This window comes from Heterodontus francisci, chromosome 4 (genome assembly GCF_036365525.1).
Source record: "Heterodontus francisci isolate sHetFra1 chromosome 4, sHetFra1.hap1, whole genome shotgun sequence".
Taxonomy (NCBI): domain Eukaryota; kingdom Metazoa; phylum Chordata; class Chondrichthyes; order Heterodontiformes; family Heterodontidae; genus Heterodontus; species Heterodontus francisci.
This window is the reverse complement of record NC_090374.1, coordinates 22,494,969-22,515,247: the sequence shown is the minus strand read 5'-3', so window position 1 is coordinate 22,515,247 and position 20,279 is coordinate 22,494,969. Positions and strand designations below refer to the sequence as shown.

Genomic DNA, 20,279 nt, shown 5'->3' with positions numbered 1-20,279 from the left:
CTTTGCAGAAATCCAGCCTGAACCATCTGCTTCTTTGCCTCTGTAGGTTCCTGCTGGTCCTCCTGTCTTCCCCATTCCACCACCTGAAGACCAGTCATAAGATACCTAAGTTGTGTATAGATATAGACACAGGACTAGGATTTGGTTTAATCAAATATCTACTGGAGGTTTTTGTGCTCTTAATTAGAAATGGCTTGTGGATTTGTACTGTAGTTAGAAATAATGAATTGGTTAAATTTGCTCTTTCCCAGGATACTTTAGGGTTTAAGATGTCAGGATACCATTTAGCTGGCTCTGCATTTTAGCATTTTCTGAAAGTGCAGGACGTATGCTTCATGTCTGTTTGACTAAACTTTGTCAATACACTGGGAAACGAGAATGGCCCGAGGTAGCATTAGGATGCGGGACAACGGGCCAAGATGATGAAAGGTTGGTATGTAAAGTTTTTTTTTGTAGGAACTCATTTCTGAGGGTCTTCTTCACAATAACAGTTATCAGGATATAATGGGCAGGAAATTGCCTCTTTAACGCCACAATAGAGATTGCCTTTAATGCGTGGCCTGCACTGCTGGCCCCTTTCTCTGTGGCCTGTTCAGCCTTCTGCGAGGAGAAGGGCGCATGCAGGTGCAGTCTGTCTATGCGTTAGGCTAGTGCTGAGTCACACCTACTAACATCACGCAGTCCAACCAGCTGCCAAGATCCCAAATTTGGGCAACGTATGCGCAGGCAACGTCTGCATTGGTCACTCATAAAGTGTGATGGTGAAAGATGGCACCCTAGTTTGCAGCTCTGGTAACTTCTTTGAACAACTTCTTGTGCAAAGTGATTGGAAATAGTCTGGAGTGTTTTTTGGAGGTGTTTTGGTGAGCTCCTGGATTTGCCAGAGAGTGTTGCCGAATCCTCGCAGGGGTGACCGATCTGTGCAAAGGCTGCAACAGGTATGGGGGCAGCAGTAGCAGTGTCTCTGTGTCTGCAGCACCACAGGGAGCGAGAGCTTGGCTGCAGAGAGGGGAAGCTATGTAAAGCTCTCTGCCAAGTTGGAGCCGGACTCCTCCATGCTCCTCGACAGTGACAATGGCTGTCTGTCAGGCCAGCCAGTGCACCCAGCACCTCGGTGTGCATGCCCATTCAATGTTCTCCTGTATGCCATCCCAGCGAGCTCCTCATCTGAGTCCTCTGCAACAGAACTCGTCTGTAGCCTCACACTCCAGTGAGCTGGCACACGAACCCTCCTTTTACCCCTGCCCTGGTTTCCGCCTGTGCCCTAATGACTTACCACCTACTCTATATTAGCCTCCAAGGTACGTGCAGAGTCAGTGTCTGAGCTGGTGCCTGTGAATGTCAGATCAAGTAGTGGGCCCTCTTCATTAGTGCTGTGCTGTTGTTCTCTCTCCTGCTCCTAGGGCCCCCTGTGACTCTCACAACCGGCCCCGTGGGCCTTGAGATGCAGGTGTCCTTGCCCTCACCAGCTTACTCTGTTTCCTTCTGTTGTGTACCACCTTGTCCTCCAAGAGAGCGGGCAAAATATTGGTGATTGTGTTTGGGTAATGAGCCTGCCATAGCTGAATAGCTAAGGGTATGTCTAGGCAGTGAGAGGTGGGTGTGAGGGTGGCAGCTTTGGTAGGTGTGTGAGGGTGGAGTAGCTGGATGTTGGGCATGAGTCCTGAATGCCAGGCATTGCTGCTGGGTGAGTGATGGGGGTGTAGTGCATTAAGCAGTGTGAGAGACTGGTGTGAGTAGAAGATGCCATATGAAGATGCATTCACTGACCTTGACCACTCTGAGAGGAAGTCATTTGACTTCCTGTGACATTCCTGCCTGGTATTTTGGGTCCGGGCTCCAGGAATTGACCTTCCTGACCACCCGTACCACGAACGCCTCCAGCTCCCCATCCAGCAGTCTAAAACCCTCCGTCTACTTTCCAATAATTTTATATTCCAGCAATATTTTAGTGTAGCTCCCCTTTAAGGTACAGCCTGCAATTTATGAAGCACAGGCTGGCTGAACGACATGAGCGGCAAACAATGTGGTCTTATGAGGAAAGGTTGGACAGGCTGGGCTTGTATCCACTGGAGTTTAGAAGAGTAAGAGGCGACTTGATTGAAACATATAAGATTCTGAGGGGTCTTGACAGGGTGGATGTGGAAAGGATGTTTCCCCTTGCGGGGGAATCTAGAACTAGGGGTCACTATTTAAAAATAAGAGGTCGCCCATTTAAGAGAGAGATGAGGAGATTTGTTTTCTCTCAGAGGGGGTCTTTGGAACTCTCTTCCTCAAAAGGCAGTGGAAGCAGAGTCATGATCAGCCATGCTCTTATTGAATGGCAGAGCAGGCTAGAGGGGCCAGTTGGCCTACTCCTGATCCTAGTTCATATGTAAATTTATAGAGAGTAGAATGTGCAAGAGCAGCTACGAGTGCATTGGAATAGTCAAGTCTCGAGGTAACGATGGCATGAATGAGGGTTTCAGTAGCAGATGAGCCAAGATGGGGTGAAGTTGGAGAATGTTACGGAGAAGGAAATAGGCAGTCTTACTGCTGGCACAATATCAGGTGGGAAGCTCGTCTCGGGGTCAAATGTGACACTAAGGTTGCGAACAGACTGACTGAATCTCAGACTGTTGCCAGGACGATGGATTGAGTCTGAAGCTGGAGAACTAAGTTTGGAGCGGGGACCATAAACAATGGCTTCAGTCTTCCCAATATTTAATTGGAGGAAATTTCTGCTTATCCAGTACTGGATGTTGGATAAGCAGTCTGATAATTTAACAACAGTGGAGGAGTCGAGAGAGGTGGTGGTGAGGTAGAGCTGAGTGTCATCAGTGTACATGTGAAAACTAACACTGTGCTTTCAGATGATGTTGCTGAGAGGCAGCATGTAGATGAGAAATAGGAGAAGGCAAGGATAGATCCTTGAGGAGCACGAGAGGTAATAGTGCAGGAGCAGGATGAGAAGTCATTGCAAGTGATTCTCTAGTTACATTTAGATTGATAAGAATGGAACCAGATGAGAGCAGCCCCATTCGCGAAGCATCTGCAATAAGTTAGATGAACTAGTGGCACAAATAGAGGTACATGATTTGCATCTAATTACAGAGACATGGTTCCATGGTGATCAAGGTTGGGAAATAAATATTCCAGGTACACAATATTTCAGAAAGAGAAATAACAAAGGAGGAGGGGCAGCACTATGTTAAAGGACATAAGGGCATTAGTGAGAAAGGATCTGGACTCAGAAGATCATGAAGTAGAATCAGTGTGGGTGGAAATAAGGAATAGCAAGAATCAGAAAACACTGGTGGGAGTATGTTATAGGCCCCCTAACAGTAGTTATGCCGTTGGACAGAGCATCAAACAAGAAATTATTGGAGCTTGTAACAAAGACAATGTAATAATTGTGGGGGACTTTAATTTTCATACAGACCGGAACAATGAAATTTGGCAGGAGTGGTCTAGAAGATGAGTTTACAGAATGTTTTCAGGACAGTTTCTTGGAGCAACATGTTGTGGAGCCAACTAGGGATAAAGCTATCTTAGATCTAGTATTGTGTCATGAAGCAGGGTTAATTAGCACCGTCATAGTAAAAAATCCACCAGGAAACAGTGATCATAAGACAAGTTTGGCAAGTTTCGGGAAGCTTGCATAACACGGGATATTGTGATTCTCATCAAAAAGAAAAAGGAAGCATTCGTAAGGGCTGGAAGGTTAGGAACAGATGAAGCACTTGAGGAATATAAAGACAGTAGGAAGGAACTTAAGCAAGGTGTCAGGAGGACTAAAAGGGGTCATGAAAACTCATTGGCAACAGGATTAAGGAAAATCCCAAGGCTTTTTATACATATATAAAGAGCAAGAGGGTAACCAAGGAAAGGGTTGGCCCACTCAAGGACAGAGAAGGGAATCTGTGTGGTGCCAGAGGAAATGGGTGAGGTGCTAAATGAGTACTTTGCATCAGTATTTACCAAGGAGAAGGACTTGGTGGATGATGAGCCTAGGGAAGGGAGTGTAGATAGTCTCAGTCATCTCATTATCAAAAAGGGGGAGGTGTTGGGTGTCTTGCAAAGCATTAAGGTAGATAAGTCCCAAGGGCCCGATGGGATCGACCGCAGAATACTGAGGGAGGCAAGGGAAGAAATTGCTGGGGCCTTGACAGAAATCTTTGCATCCTCATTGGCGACAGGTGAGGTCCCAGAGGACTGGAGAATAGCCAATGTTGTTCCTTTGTTTAAGAAGGGTAGCAAGGATAATCCAGGAAATTATAGGCCGGTGAGCCTTACGTCAGTGGTAGGGAAATTATTAGAGAGGATTCTTCGAGACAGGATTTACTCCCATTTAGAAACAAACGAACTTATTAGCGAGAGACAGCATGGTTTTGTGAAGGGGAGGTCATGTCTTACTAATTTGATTGAGTTTTTTGAGGAAGTGACGAAAGTGATTGATGAGGAAAGGGCAGTGGATGTTGTCTATATGGACTTCAGTAAAGCCTATGACAAGGTAACGCATGGCAGACTGGTGCAAAAGGTGAAGTCACACAGGATCAGAGGTGAGCTGGCAAGATGGAAACAGAACTGGCTCAGTCACAGAAGACAGAGGGTAACAGTGGATGGGTGTTTTTCTGAATGGAGGGATGTGACTAGTGGTGTTCCGCAAGGATCAGTGCTGGGACCTTAGCTGTTTGTAGTTTACATAAATGATTTGGAGGAAAATGTAGCTGGTCTGATTATAAGTTTGCGGACGACACAAAGGTTGGTGGAGTTGCGGATAATGATGAGGATTGTCAGACGATACAGCAGGATATAGATCGGTTGGAGACTTGGGCGGAGAAATGGCAGATGGAGTTTAATCCGGACAAATGTGAGGTAATACATTTTGGAAGATCTAATGCAGGTGGGAAGTATACAGTAAATGGCAGAACCCTTAGGAGTATTGACAGGAAGAGAGATCTAGGCGTACAGATCCACAGGTCACTGAAAGTGGCAATGCAGGTGGATAAGGTAGTCAAGAAGGCATACAGCATGCTTGCATTCATCGGTCGGGGCATAGAGTATAAAAATTGGCAAGCCATGTTGCAGCTGTGCAGAACCTTAGTTAGGCCACACTTAGAATATTGCGTGCAATTCTGGTCGCCACACTACCAGAAGGACGTGGAGACTTTGGAGAGGGTACAGAGGAGGTTTACCAGGATGTTGCCTGGTCTGGAGGGCATTAGATATGAGGAGAGGTTGGAAAAACTCGGATTGTTTTCACTGGAACGACGGAGGTGGAGGGGCGACATGATAGAGGTTTACAAAGTTATGAGCGGCATGGACAGAGTGGATAGTCAGAAGCTTTTTCCCAGGTGCAAGAGTCAGTTACTAGGGGACATAGGATTAAGTTGCGAGGGGCAAAGTTTAGAGGGGATGTGCGAGGCAAGTTTTTTACACAGAGGTTGGTGAGTGCCTGGAACCTGCTGCCAGGGGAGGTGGTGGAAGCAGATACGATCGCGACGTTTAAGAGACATCTTGACAAATATATAAATAGGATGGGAATAGAGGGAGTGCAGAAGGTGTCAGTTTAGGCAGGCATCAAGATCTGCGCAGGCTTGGAGGGCCGAATGGCCTGTTCCTGTGCTGTACTGTTGTTTGTTCTTTGTTCCCAAAATGCTCCCCAACTGAAACTTCGACTACCTGGCCAGGCTCATTCCCCAATACCAGGTCCAGTACGGCCCCATCCCTAGTTGGACTATCTATGTATTGTTTCAAGAAGCCCTCCTGGACGCTCCTCACAAATTCTGCCCCATCCAAGCCCCGAGCACTAAGTGAGTCCCAGTCAATATAGGGGAAGTTAAAATCACCCACCACTACAACCCTGTTACCTTTACATCTTTCCAAAATCTGTCGACATATCTGCTCTTCTACCTCCTGCTGGCTGTTGGGAGGCCTGTATAAACCCCCAACATCGTGACTGCACCCTTCCTATTCCTGAGCTCCACCCATATTGCCTTGCTGCATCACCCCTCCGAGGTGTCCTCCCACAGTACTGCTGTGATATTCTCCTTAACCAGGAATGCAACTCCCCCACCCCTTTTACATCCCCCTCTATCCCGCCTGAAGCTTCTAAATCCTGGAACATTTAGCTGCCAATCCTGTCCTTCCCACAACTAAGTCTCTAATAGCAACAACATCATAGTTCCAAGTACTAATCCAAGCTCTAAGTTCATCTGCCTTACCTGTTGTCCTTCGAGAACAAAGAAAATTACAGCACAGGAACAGGCCCTTCGGCCCTCCAAGCCTACGCCGATCCAAATCCTCTATCTAAACCTGTCACCTATTTTCTAAGGGTCTGTATCTCTTTACTTCCTGCCCATTCATGTATCTGTCCAGATACATCATAAAAGACGCTATCGTGCCCGCGTCTACCACCTCCGCTGGCAATGCGTTCCAGGCACCCACCACCCTCTGTGTAAAGAACTTTCCACGCATATCCCCCCTAAACCTTTCCCCCTTCACTTTGAACTCGTGTCCCCTTGTAATTGAATCCCCCACTCTGGGGAAAAAGCTTCTTGCTATCCACCCTGTCTATACCTCTCATGATTTTGTACACCTCTATCAGGTCCCCCCTCAACCTCCGTCTTTCCAATGAAAATAATCCTAATCTACTCAACCTCTCTCCATAGCTAGCGTCCTCCATACCAGGCAACATCCTGGTGAACCTCCTCTGCACCCTCTCCAAAGCATCCACATCCTTTTGGTAATGTGGCGACCAGAACTGCACGCAGTATTCCAAATGTGGCCGAACCAAAGTCCTATACAACTGTAACATGACCTGCCAACTCTTGTACTCAATACCCCGTCCGATGAAGGAAAGCATGCCGTATGCCTTCTTGACCACTCTATTGACCTGCGTTGCCACCTTCAGGGAACAATGGACCTGAACACCCAAATCTCTCTGTCCATCAATTTTCCCCAGGACTTTTCCATTTACTGTATAGTTCACTCTTGAATTGGATCTTCCAAAATGCATCACCTCGCATTTGCCCTGATTGAACTCCATCTGCCATTTCTCTGCCCAACTCTCCAGTCTATCTATATTCTGCTGTATCTATATTCTGCTATATTCTCCGCAACATCTTCCTGCCTGCTCTTCCTCTTAGTCTTACTGGCCTTATTTACTAGTTCCCTTTCATTTATTTCACTAGCTGTCCTACTGCTCTGGTTCCCACCCCCCTGCCACACTAGTTTAAACCCTCCCGAGTGACGCTGGCAAACCTCGCAGCCAGGATATTTGTGCCATTCCAATTTAGATGCAACCCGTCCTTCTTGTACAGGTCCCATCTATCCCTGAAGCGATCCCAATGGTCCAGATATCTGAAACCCTCCCTTCTACACCAGCTGTTCAGCCACGTGTTTAGCTGCACTATCTTCCTATTTCTAGCCTCACTGGCATGTGGCACAGGGAGTAATCCCGAGATTACAACCATAGAGGTCCTGTTTTTTAACTTTCTATCTAAGTCCCTAAACTCCCCCTGCAGGACCTCATCGCTCTTCCTGCCTTTGTCGTTTGTACCGATGTGTACCACAGCCTCTGGCTGTTCACCCTCTCCCTTTAGAATGCCCCCTGTCCGTTCAGAGACATCCTTGACCCTGGCACCAGGGAGGCAACATACCATCCTGGAGTTTCTTTCACGTCCACAGAAGCGCCCCTGTGCCCCTGACTAAAGAGTCCCCTATAACTATTGCTCTTCTGCGCTTTGTCCCTCCCTGCTGAACAACAGTGTCAGCCGTTGTGCCCCTGCTCTGGCTGCTGCTGTTTTCCCCTGACAGATCATTCCCCCCGCCCCCCCCACCCCCCAACAGTATCCAAGACGGTATACTTGTTAGAGAGGGGGATAGCCACAGGGGATTCCTGCACTGACTGCCTGCCCCTTCTAGCGGTCACCCATCTATCTGCCTGCACCTTAGGTGTAACCACTTCTCTAAAACTCCTGTCGATGACACTTTCTGCCACTTGCTTTTAAGTGCATCCAGTTGCCGCTCCAACCGATCCATGCGGTCTGTGAGGAGCTGCAACTGGGTACACTTTCTGCAGATGTCGTCGTCCAGAACGCCGGAAGTGTCACGGATCTTCCACATCTCACAGGTGAAGCACTTCACCCCTCTAACTGACATTGCTAGCACTAATTAGTTAATTAATATAAAATAAATAAATACTTATTGAATCCTTACTTAAGTGTTATTTTTAGAACATTAGAACATTACAGCGCAGTACAGGCCCTTCGGCCCTCGATGTTGCGCCGACCTGTGAAACCATCTGACCTACACTATTCCATTTTCATCCATATGTCTATCCAATGACCACTTAAATGCCCTTAAAGTTGGCGAGTCTACTACTGTTGCAGGCAGGGCGTTCCACGCCCTTACTACTCTCTGAGTAAAGAAACTACCTGACATCTGTCCTATATCTATCACCCCTCAATTTAAAGCTATGTCCCCTCGTGTTTGCCATCACCATCCAAGGAAAAAAACTCTCACTATCCACCCCATCTAACCCTCTGATTATCTTATATGTCTCTATTAAGTCACCTCTCCTCCTCCTTCTCTCCAACGAAAACAACCTCAAGTCCCTCAGCCTTTCCTCGTAAGACCTTCCCTCCATACCAGGCAACATCCTAGTAAATCTCCTCTGCACCCTTTCCAAAGCTTCCACATCCTTCCTATAATGCGGTGACCAGAACTGCACGCAATACTCCAGGTGCGGTCTCACCAGAGTTTTGTACAGCTGCAGCATGACCTCGTGGCTCCGAAACTCGATCCCCCTACTCATCAAAGCTAACACACCATATGCCTTCTCAACAGCCCTATTAACCTGGGTGGCAACTTTCAGGGATTTATGTACCTGGACACCAAGATCTCTCTGCTCATCTACACTACCAAGAATCTTCCCATTAGCCCAGTACTCTGCATTCCTGTTACTCCTTCCAAAGTGAATCACCTCACACTTCTCCGCATTAAACTCCATTTGCCATCTCTCAGCCCAGCTCTGCAGCCTATCTATGTCCCTCTGTAACCTACAACATCCTTCGGCACTATCCACAACTCCACCGACCTTCGTGTCATCCGCAAATTTACTAACCCACCCTTCTACACCCTCATCCAGGTCATTTATAAAAATGACAAACAGCAGTGGCCCCAAAACAGATCCTTGCGGTACACCACTAGTAACTAAACTCCAGGATGAACATTTGCCATCAACCACCACCCTCTGTCTTCTTTCAGCTAGCCAGTTTCTGATCCAAAGCTCTAAATCACCTTCAACTCCATACTTCTGTATTTTCTGCAATAGCCTACCGTGGGGAACCTTATCAAACGCCTTACTGAAATCCATATACACCACATCCACGGCTTTACCCTCATCCACCTGTTTGGTCACCTTGTCAAAAAACTCAATAAGGTTTGTGAGGCATGACCTACCCTTCACAAAACCGTGCTGACTATCTCTAATGAACTTATTCTTTTCAAGATGATTATAAATCCTATCTCTTATAACCTTTTCCAACATTTTACCCACAACCGAAGTAAGGCTCATAGGTCTATAATTACCAGGGCTGTCTCTACTCCCCTTCTTGAACAAGGGGACAACATTTGCAATCCTCCAGTCTTCCGGCACTATTCCTGTCGACAATGACGACATAAAGATCAAGGTCAAAGGCTCTGCAATCTCCTCCCTGGCTTCCCAGAGAATCCTGGGATAAATCCCATCTGGCCCAGGGGACTTATCTATTTTCACACTTTCCAAAATTGCTAACACCTCCTCCTTGTGAACCTCAATCCCATCTAGCCTAGTAGTGTGTATCTCAGTATTCTCCTCGACAACATTTTCTTTCTCTACTGTAAATACTGACGAAAAATATTCATTTTACGCTTCCCCTATCTCCTCTGATTCCACACACAACTTCCCACTACTATCCTTGATTGGCCCTAATCTAACTCTAGTCATTCTTTTATTCCTGATATACCTATAGAAAACCTTAGGGTTTTCCTTGATCCAATCCGCCAATGACTTCTCGTGTCCTCTCCTCGCTCTTCTTAGCTCTCCCTTTAGATCCTTCCTGGCTAGCTTGTAACTCTCAAGCGCCCTAACTGAGCCTTCACGTCTCATCCTAACATAAGCCTTCTTCTTCCTCTTGACAAATGCTTCAACTTCTTTAGTAAACCACGGCTCCCTCGCTCGACAACTTCCTCCCTGCCTGACAGGTACGTACTTATCAAGGACACGCAGTAGCTGCTCCCTGAATAAGCTCCACATTTCGATTGTGCCCATCCCTTGCAGTTTCCTTCCCCATCCTACGCATCCTAAATCTTGCCTAATCGCATCATAATTTCCTTTCCCCCAGCTATAATTCTTGCCCTGCAGTATATACCTGTCCCTGCCCATCGCTGAGGTAAACCTAACCGAATTGTTCACCAAAGTGCTCACCTACATCTAAATCTAACACCTGGCCGGGTTCATTACCCAGTACCAAATCCAATGTGGCATCGCCCCTGGTTGGCCTGTCTACATACTGTGTCAGAAAACCCTCCTGCACACACTGGACAAAAACTGACCCATCTAAAGTACTCGAACTATAGTATTTCCAGTCAATATTTGGAAAGTTAAAGTCCCCCATAACAACTACCCTGTTACTCTCGCTCCTGTCGAGAATCATCTTCGCTATCCTTTCCTCTACATCTCTGGAACTATTCGGAGGTCTATAGAAAACTCCCAACAGGGTGACCTCTCCTCTCCTGTTTCTGACCTCGGCCCATACTACCTCAGTAGACGAGTCCTCAAACGTCCTTTCTGCCGCCGTAATACTCTCCTTGATTAACAATGCCACACCCTCCCCTCTTTTACCATCTTCTCTGTTCTTACTGAAACATCTAAATCCCGGAACCCGCAACATCCATTCCTGTCCCTGCTCTACCCATGTCTCCGAAATGGCCACAACATCGAGATCCCAGGTACCAACCCATGCTGCAAGCTCACCCACCTTATTCCGGATGCTCCTGGCGTTGAAGTAGACACACTTTAAACCAAGTTCTTGCTTGCCAGTGCCCTCTTGTGTCCTTGTAACCTTATCCCTGACCTCACTACTCTCAACATCCTGTACACTGGAACTACAATTTAGGTTCCCATCCCCCTGCTGAATTAGTTTAAACCCCCCCGAAGAGCACTCGCAAATCTCCCCCCCAGGATATTGGTACCCCTCTGGTTCAGGTGAAGACCATCCTGTTTGTAGAGGTCCCACCTACCCCAGAAAGAGCCCCAATTATCCAGGAAACCAAAACCCTCCCTCCTACACCATCCCTGCAGCCACGTGTTCAACTCCTCTCTCTCCCTATTACTCGCTTCGCTAGCACGTGGCATGGGAAACAACCCAGAGATAACAACTCTGTTTGTTCTTGCTCTAAGCTTCCACCCTAGCTCCCTGAATTTCTGCCTTAAATCTCCATCTCTCTTCCGACCTATGTTGTTGGTGCCTATGTGGACCACGACTTGGGGCTGCTCCCCCTCTCCCTTAAGGATCCCAAAAACATGATCCGAGACATCACGAACCCTGGCACCTGGGAGGCAACACACCAACCATGAGTCTCTCTCGTTCCCACAGAACCTCCTATCTGTTCCCCTAACTATGGAGTCCCCAATGACTAATGCTCTGCTCCTCTTTCCCCTTCCCTTCTGAGCAACAGGGACAGACTCTGTGCCAGAGACCTGTACCCCATTGCTTACCCCTGGTAAGTCGTCCCCCCCAACAGTATCCAAAACGGTATACCTGTTGTTGAGGGAAACGGCCACAGGGGATCCCTGCACTGCCTGCTGGTTCCCTCTCCTTCCCCTGACGATAACCCATCTACCTACTTCTTTTACCTGAGGTGTGACTACCTCCCTATAACTCCACTCAATAACCCCCTCCGCCTCCCGAATGATCCGAAGTTCCTCCAGCTCCAGTTCCCTAACGCGGTTCTCGAGGAGCTGGAGTTGGGTGCACTTCCCGCAGATGTGGTCCCTGCCGTTCACAATGGGATCAGCCAGCTCCCACATCATACAGCTACAGCACATCACCTGCCCAGCCATCTCTACTTAGTTAATTACTTTATTAATTTATATAAATTTATGAGCTAAATACTTTGATTCTTCTCTGCTGTGGTCTTTTTCAAATAACCAATTAATAGATAAGTCAAAAAAGTAAAAGAAGAAAGTAAATTTTTACCAATCACACGATACAGAAGAAATAAAATAAAAAGCTTACCTTATCAACACACCATAGTCCTTTTTTTTTTGGTTAGAGGATATGATTATAATTAACGATATGGTCCCTAGTGCTAGATTTCTACTATAAATATTAAATGCTAACTAAATACAGTAATCTCCTCCCTCTGGTTTAGTTACTCTACTTATTAATTAGTTAATAAGGGTTTTAATCAATTTTTAGCAATGTTTTATTTTCAAATTCAGTACAGATTCCCTACCACCCAACCAGGTCACAGCTTTCCTGTGACGTCACTTTTCAGTTTTTTTTTATCAGAGGTGAGTTTTTTATACTTACCTGTCTGGAACTCCGCCCTCCGAATCTGCTCCGAGAATGTAGGCCGCGAATCCCCGAGGTAAGCTTTTTATACTTACCGGTCTGGACCTCCGCCCTCCGAGCCACAAAAAAGGTTAATTGGCAACATCAAGGCTCCTGGAGTTGGGGGTAATATATACACTGATGACTGTGTCAATGCCGTTTCCTACTCTCGCTCCGAACTGGAAAATTTCATCGACGTTGCTTCCGATTTCGATTGTTCTCTCATCTTTACATGGTCCATCTCTGACTCTTCTCTTCCTCGATTTCTCTGTCTCCATTTCTGGGAATAGGCTATCAATAAATATTCACTATAAGCCCACTGACTCCCACGGCTATCTCAACTACAGTTCCTCACGCCCTGTTTCAGTAAGGACTCCATTCCATTTATGCAGTTTCTCTCTTTCCGTCTCATCTGCTCTGATGATGCAACCTTCCATACTCGCGCTTCTGCTATGTCTTCCTTTTTTCTCAACCGAGGAATCCCCCCCCCACACTGTGGTTGGCAGGGCCCATCACTGTGTCTGTCCCATTTCCCACACTTCTGCTGTTACCCCTTTCCCACCCTCCCAGAACCATGATAGGGTTCCACTTGCCCTCAGCCTCCACACCACCAGCCTCCGTATTCAACGGATCATCCTCCGCCATTTCTGCCAACTCCAACATGACGCCACCATCAAACACATCTTGCCCTCTCCTCCACTTTCAGCACTTCGAAGGGATCGTTCCCTTTGCAATACCCTGGTACGTTCCTCAGTCACCCCCAATGCCTCATCTCTTTCCCACAGCCCCTTTCCATGCAAGTGCAAGAGGTGCAATACACTGCCCCCCTGCCCACTTTTACCTCCTTTCTCCACAACAGCCAAGATCCCAAACACTCCTTCCAGCTGAAACTGTGATTTACGTATACTCCTTTTAATTTAGTGTACTGTATTTGCTGCTCACAGTGCAGTCTGTTCTAAATTGGGGAGACCAAATGCAAATTGGGACTGCTTTGTGGAAGGCATCCGTTCAGTCCACAAACATGACCCTGAGCTTCCAGTCATTTGCCATTTTAATTCTCCACCTTGACCTCTCTATCCACAGCCTACTGCAGTGTTTCAGTGAAGCTCAATGCAATCTCAAGGAACAGCATCTCATCTTTTGATTCGTCACTTTACATCCTTCTGGACTCAACATTGAGTCCAACAATTTCAGATCATAACCTCTGCCCCCATTTTGTTTCCTTTTCCTTTGCATGTTTTGGTTTTACTGTCTTGGATTTTCTCTTGTTTTTGCTCACGGACGGCTGTTCATCCTTCTACCATGCACACCTCCGCTAGACACATCTTTTGTTTCTTTCCTTGTCCCATTACCATTTCGCCTTGCACAACCAAGTCTTTTGTGACGTAATCTCTCCTGGTCTTCTGACCCCATCGCAGACTTTCCCTCTTGTTTTTTTTCCCACCCTTCCCCTTTCACTTGCTTAAAACTTATTACATTTCTAACTTTTCCCAGTTCTGATGAAAAGCCACAGACTTGAAACGTTAGCTCTGTTTCTGCCTTCACAGATGGTGCTGAGTATTTCCAGCATTTTCCATTTTTATTTCCTATTTCCAGCATTCACAGTATTTTTCTTTTGTATTACCTTTATCACATGTTGGATTAACAAAGCAAATTCAACAATTTGCATTAATGACAAAGAACATCCCAATGCTCTTCAGAGGTGAAATCAGACAAAAATAGATGACAAGAGCATAGAGATGATATTGGCAGGGTAGGGGGTGGTCTTAAAGGAGGAGGCAGAGGGGTCTTGGAAGGAGATTTCAGAGCAGGTGGCCTAGATGGCTGAATGCCTGGCCAACAGAGTGAGGCAAAGGAGAGAGGAGGCCTGAGTCAGGAAGGATGGGTTTGGGGGAGGGGTTGTAGAACTGGAGACGATTGGGGAGATGGGGGTGAAGGGGAGTGGATGGTTACTGAGAGCCAATGTAGATCAGCAAGGACAATAGTGATCGGTGAGCAGGACTTGGTGTGGGACAGGATGTGGGCAGCAGAGTTTTAGATGAGCTGTGGAGGATGGGAGCTAACGTAGAAGAGCATTGCAGTAGTCACGTCTGGAGGTGGCAGATGGGCTGAGGCTGAAATGGAGGTAGATAATGTCACGGAGATGGAAGTAAGACAGCCTTTGAGGGGTTGAATAGGTCTCCAGGGTTTCAAAGCCCAGTTGAACTTGAGATAATAGGCAAGAAGGGGGAAATTGGTAGTGTGAGGACTGAGTCTGTGGAAGGACCAAAGTCAAATCCCTTTGATTTTTATTTCAGCCAATTGCTACATTTATAGCAGTGATTCCCTTATTTGGAGATTCCTTAAGGTTAGGGTTAACGTAGTTGCACATGTAAAGAAGCATTTATCAATACATTCTTCATTTCTGGAGAAACGAGTTAAATTTGCTCATTCGTCACTAGACTACTCTGTTTGTCTTTCTATGGTATTTGTAGATAATCTGAATAAAAATAGGATCTTCAGGGCTATTTGTGAGGACTCCTTTCACTTTGGCCACAGTCACAACAAGGGGACAGGACAAGATAAAAGAAATTGCTATCGGCACTTCTGCAGGTACAGCAAGACATTAGGAAACTAAATGGTGTGTTAGCTTTTGCTAAAGGGATTGGAGTGCAAGAGTAAAGAAGTCTTACTATAATTATGCAGAGCATTGGGGAGGCCGCACCTGGGGTACTGTGCGTAATTTTGGTCTGCTTGCTTAAGGAAGAACATATTTGCCCGAGAGTGAATGTAAGAAAGGTTCACTAAACTGGTTCCTAGGATGAGAGGATTGTCTTATGAGGAAAGACTGAGTGATCTAGGCCGATATTCCCTATAGTTTAGAAGAATGCGACATGATCTAATTGAAACATATGAAATTCTTAAGGGGCTTGACAGGGTAAATGCTGAGAAAATGTTTCCCCTGGCTGGAGAATCTAGAAGACAAGGTCGCAGTCTCAGAATAAGGGGTCGACCATTTAGCACTGAGATGAGGAGAAATGTTTTTCGCTCAAAGGACTGTGACTCTTTGGAATTCTCTACCTCAGAGAGCTGTGGATGCTCAGTCATTGAGTATATTCAAGTCAGAGTTTGATAGATTTTTTAGGTACTAAGGAAATTAAGGAATATGGGGATAGTGCGGGAAGGTGGAATTGAGGTTGAAGATCAGCCATGCTCTTGGTGAATTGCGGAATAGACTCAAAGGGCCAAATGGCCTACTCCAGCTCCTATTTCTTATGTTCTCTTATGGTCATCAAAGCATAATTTTTCACTCACCCTTCATGCCTCGGCTGTTCTTAGTTCCTTTGATCAATTGGAACCAAGATGCTGACTGAGATTTCCGTTTGCTCACAGGTCACAGGGTTATCTTGAAGTAGCTATGCTTCTTAGCATAAACCCTTTCTTTTTTCCCAGAGATTTGCTGGAATGCTGGAAACTCCATTCTGAAGACCCCTTCAGGCCACTTCGCGAAACACTGTGAAAACTCACTCATGTGCTCAGCACTTTTACATATGAAACTAGTACTGTTGTATACTGAAATTATCATAAAACAGAGGAATGATTTGCACCCAGAGATGAAAACATTATGAAAAAAAGGAAAACTTCCAGCACAGACACGACTGGCTGAATGGCCTCCTCCTGTGCCGTAATTTTTCTGTACCTTTCCACCGTATAATAAATTCAATGTGTACTTTTTGTTTTTTTGCAGATTGCCAGAAAATATGATTTACTGATAATTGAAGATGATCCTTATTACTTTCTGCAGTTTGAAAAGGTATAAAAATTGCATTTTTATAGCGCCTTTCACAACATCAGAACATCCCAAGGGGCTTTACATTCAGTGAAGTTCTTCTGAAGTGTTGTTGTATCGGAAACGTGGCAGCCAATTTGCACACAGCAAGCTGCCACAAACAGAGGTTGGTTGAGGGTTAAATATTGGGCAGGGCACCTCCCCTGCTCCTCTTTGAAATGGTGCCATGGGATCTTTTACATCCACCTGAGAGGGAAGGCAGGGCCTCCGTTTAACATCTCATTTAAAAGACAGCATCTCCAACACTCCCACAGTACCGCACCTGAGTGCCCAACTCTATATTGTGCACAAGTTTCTGGAGTGGGGCTTGAACCTCTAACCTTTTGACTCTGAGATTAGAGTGCTTCCACTGAGCCAAGATTGAACATAAATACTGTCCCTGAAATGATGGATCTTGCAATTGGTGGCAAAATATGCCAAGGTGTTGAATTTTATGCGTTTAAAATGCGATTGCGTTATTGGTAGAAATGCTGTGATTTTGTGTTACTGAACTAGTAATCCAGAGTGAAAACAGAAAGTATGGAAACACTCGGCAGGTCTAGCAGCATCTGTGGAGAGAGAAACAGAGTTAGTGTATCAGGTCTGTGACCTTTCATCAGAACTGAGAAAAGTTAGAAATGCAATAGGCTTTGAGCAAGTGAAAAGGGGGAAGGGGGGAAGAAGAACAAAAGGGAAGCTGTGTGATAAGGCAGAGGGCAGGAGGGATTAAATGACAAAGATGTCATGGAACACAGGCAAAGGAAGTGCTAATAGATGTGTTAAAAGACAAAGCATTAGTCCAGAGAAACTGTTAATGGCAGAATAATGAACAGCTCTGTCCAAAAGCAAAAATCTGAAAAATAAGTTTACAACAGGCGCATGGTTAAAAAATAAAATAAAATAATAAAAAAGGCAGTCATGTTCTGAAATTGTTAAACTTAATGTTGAGTCCAGAAGGCTGTAGAGTGCCTGATCAGAAGATGAGGTGTTATTCCTCGAGCTTGCGTTGAGATTCACTGGAACACTGCAGCAGGCCAAAGACAGAAATGTTGGCATGAGAGCAGGGGGGTGAATTCAAATGACAAGCAGTAAGCCACAGGCCTGGAGTAATAATCATCCAGCCGTGAATGGTGGTGGACAATTAAACAACTAACTGGAGGAGGTAGCTCCACAAATATCCCCATCCTCAATGATGGGGGAGCCCAGCACATCAGCGCGAAAGATATGGCTGAAGCATTTGCAACAATCTTCAGCCAGAAGTGCCAAGTTGATGATTCATCTCGGCCTCCTCCTGAAGTCCCCAGCATCACAGATGCCAGACTTCAGCTAATTCGATTCACTCCACCTGATATCAAGAAACGACTGAAGGCACTGGATACTGCAAAAGCTATGGGCCCTGACAATATTCCGGCAATAGTACTAAAGACCGGGCCCCTAACCAAGCTGTTCCAGTACAGTTATAACACTGGCATCTACCCGGCAATGAGGAAAATTGCCCAGGTATGTCCTGTACACAAAAAGCAGGACAAGTCCAACCCGGCCAATTACCGCCCCATCAGTCTACTCTCAATCATCAGTAAAGCTGTGGAAGGTGTCATCGGCAGTGCTATCAATCAGCACTTGCTTAGCAATAACCTGCTCACTGGCACTCAGTTTGGGTTCCGCCAGGGCCACTCAGCTCCTGACCTCATTGCAGACTTGGTTCAAACATGGACAAAAGAGCTGAACTCAAGAGGTGAGGTGAGAGTGACTGCCCTTGACATCAAGGCAGCATTTGACTGAGTATGGCATCAAGGAGCCCGAGCAAAACTGAAATCAATGGGAATCGGGGAAAATTCTCCGCTGGTTGGAATCATGCCTAGCGCAAAGGAAGATGGTTGTGGTTGTTGGAGGTCAGTCATCTGAGCTCCGGGACATCACTGCAGGAGTTCCTCAGGGTAGTGTGCCAGGCCCAGCCATCTTCAGCTACTTCATCAATGACCTTCCTTCAATCATGAGGTCAGAAGTGGGGATGTTCGCTGATGATTGCACAATGTTCAGCACCATTCGTGACTCCTCAGATACTGAAGCAGTCCGTGTAGAAATACAGCAAGACCTTGACAATATCCAGGCTTGGGCTGATAAGAGCAAGTAACATTCGCACCATACGAGTGCCAGGCAATGACCATCTCCAACAAGAGAGAATCTAACCATCTCCCCTTGACATTCAATGGCATTACCATCTCTGAATCCTGCACTGTCAACATCCTAGGGGCTACCATTGACCAGAAACTGAACTGGAGGAGCCATATAAATGCAGTGGCTACAAGAGCAGGTCAGAGGCTAGGAATCCTGCAGCGAGGAACTCGCCTCCTGACTCCCCAAAGCCTGTCCACCATCTACAAGGCACAAGTCAGGAGTGTGATGGAATCCTCTCCACTTGCCTGAATGGGTACAGCTCCAACAACACTCAAGAAGCTCGACACCATCCAGGACAAAGCAGCCCGCTTAATTGGCACCCCATCTACAAACATTCACTCCCTCCACCACCGACACACAGTGGCAGCAGTGTGTACCATCTACAAGATGCACTGCAGCAATGCACCAAGCTCCTTAGACAGCACCTTCCAAACCCATGACCTGTACCAACTAGAAGGACAAGGGCAGCAAATGGGAACACCACCGCCTGCAAGTTCCCTCCAAGTCACACACCATCCTGACTTGGAACTATATCGCTGTTCCTTCACTGTTGCTGGGTCAAAATCCTGGAACTCCCTTCCTAACAGCACTGTGGCTGTACCTACATGGACTACAGTTCAAGAAGGCAGCTCATCACCACCTTCTCAGGGAAATTAGGGATGGGCAATAAATGCTGGCATAGCCAGTGATGCCCACATCCCATGAATGAATTTTTTAAAAATGAGAATTTGAATTCAGTTTTTAAAAGTCTGCAAGGAAAATCTCTGGTATCCATTAAAGCTACCATGAATTGTTGCAAAAACTCATCTGGTTCACTAATGTTCTTTTTAAAGAAGGAAACCTGCCATCCTTACCCGATCTGGTCTATATGTGACTCCAGTCCCACACCAACATTGTTGACTCTTAACTGCCAACTGGAGTGACCGAGCAAACTACTCAATTCAGGGCAACTAAGCATGGGCAATAAATGCCAGCCTTGCTGGAGACACCCACTTCCGCTTCCCCTCCCTCCCAGAACTGCGACAGGGTTCCCCTTGTCCTCAGTTTCCACCCCACCAGCCTCCACATCCAAAGGATCATCCTCTGCCATTTCCTCCACCTCCAATGAGATGACACTACCAAATGCATCTTCCCTCTCCTCTCCCCTGTCAGTATTCTGAAGGGATTGTTCCCTCTGCGACACCCTGGTCCACTCCTCCGTTACCCCACCACCTCGTCCCCTTCCCATGGCACCTTTCCCTGCAATCGCAGGAAGTATAATACCTGCCCATTTACCTCCTCTCTCCTCGCTATCCCAGGCCCCAAACACTCCTTTCAGGTGAAGCAGTGATTTGCTTGTACTTCTTTCAATTTACTGTACTGTATTCGCTGTTCACAGTGTGCTCTCCTCTACATTGGGGAGACCAAACGCAGACTGGGTGACCGCTTTGCGGAACACCTCTGTTCGGTCTGCAAGCAGGACTCCGAGCTTCCGGTTGCTTGCCATTTCAACACCCTGCCCCCCCACCCCCCCCCCCCCCCCCCCCCTCCCACTGCTCTCATGCTCACATCTCTGTCCTGGGATTGCTGCAGTGTTCCAGTGAACATCAACGCAAACTCGAGGAACAGCATCTCATTTACCGATTTGGCACACTACAGCCTGCCGGACTGAACATTGAGTTCAATGATTTCAGAGCATGATGGGGGGCCCCCATTTTATTTTTATTTTT

General features: G+C 46.5%; 1 protein-coding gene across 2 annotated transcripts in view; it reads left to right on the top strand.

The window, feature by feature from the left end:
* aadat (aminoadipate aminotransferase) overlaps positions 1-20,279 on the top strand; it is a 91,196-nt gene that overhangs the window by 30,334 nt on the left and 40,583 nt on the right. For both annotated transcript variants that reach the window (XM_068029288.1, XM_068029287.1), the window contains exon 7: positions 16,312-16,377. In XM_068029288.1, coding sequence (XP_067885389.1) covers positions 16,312-16,377 — 66 coding nt within the window. The remainder of the gene's footprint in view (positions 1-16,311; positions 16,378-20,279) is intronic.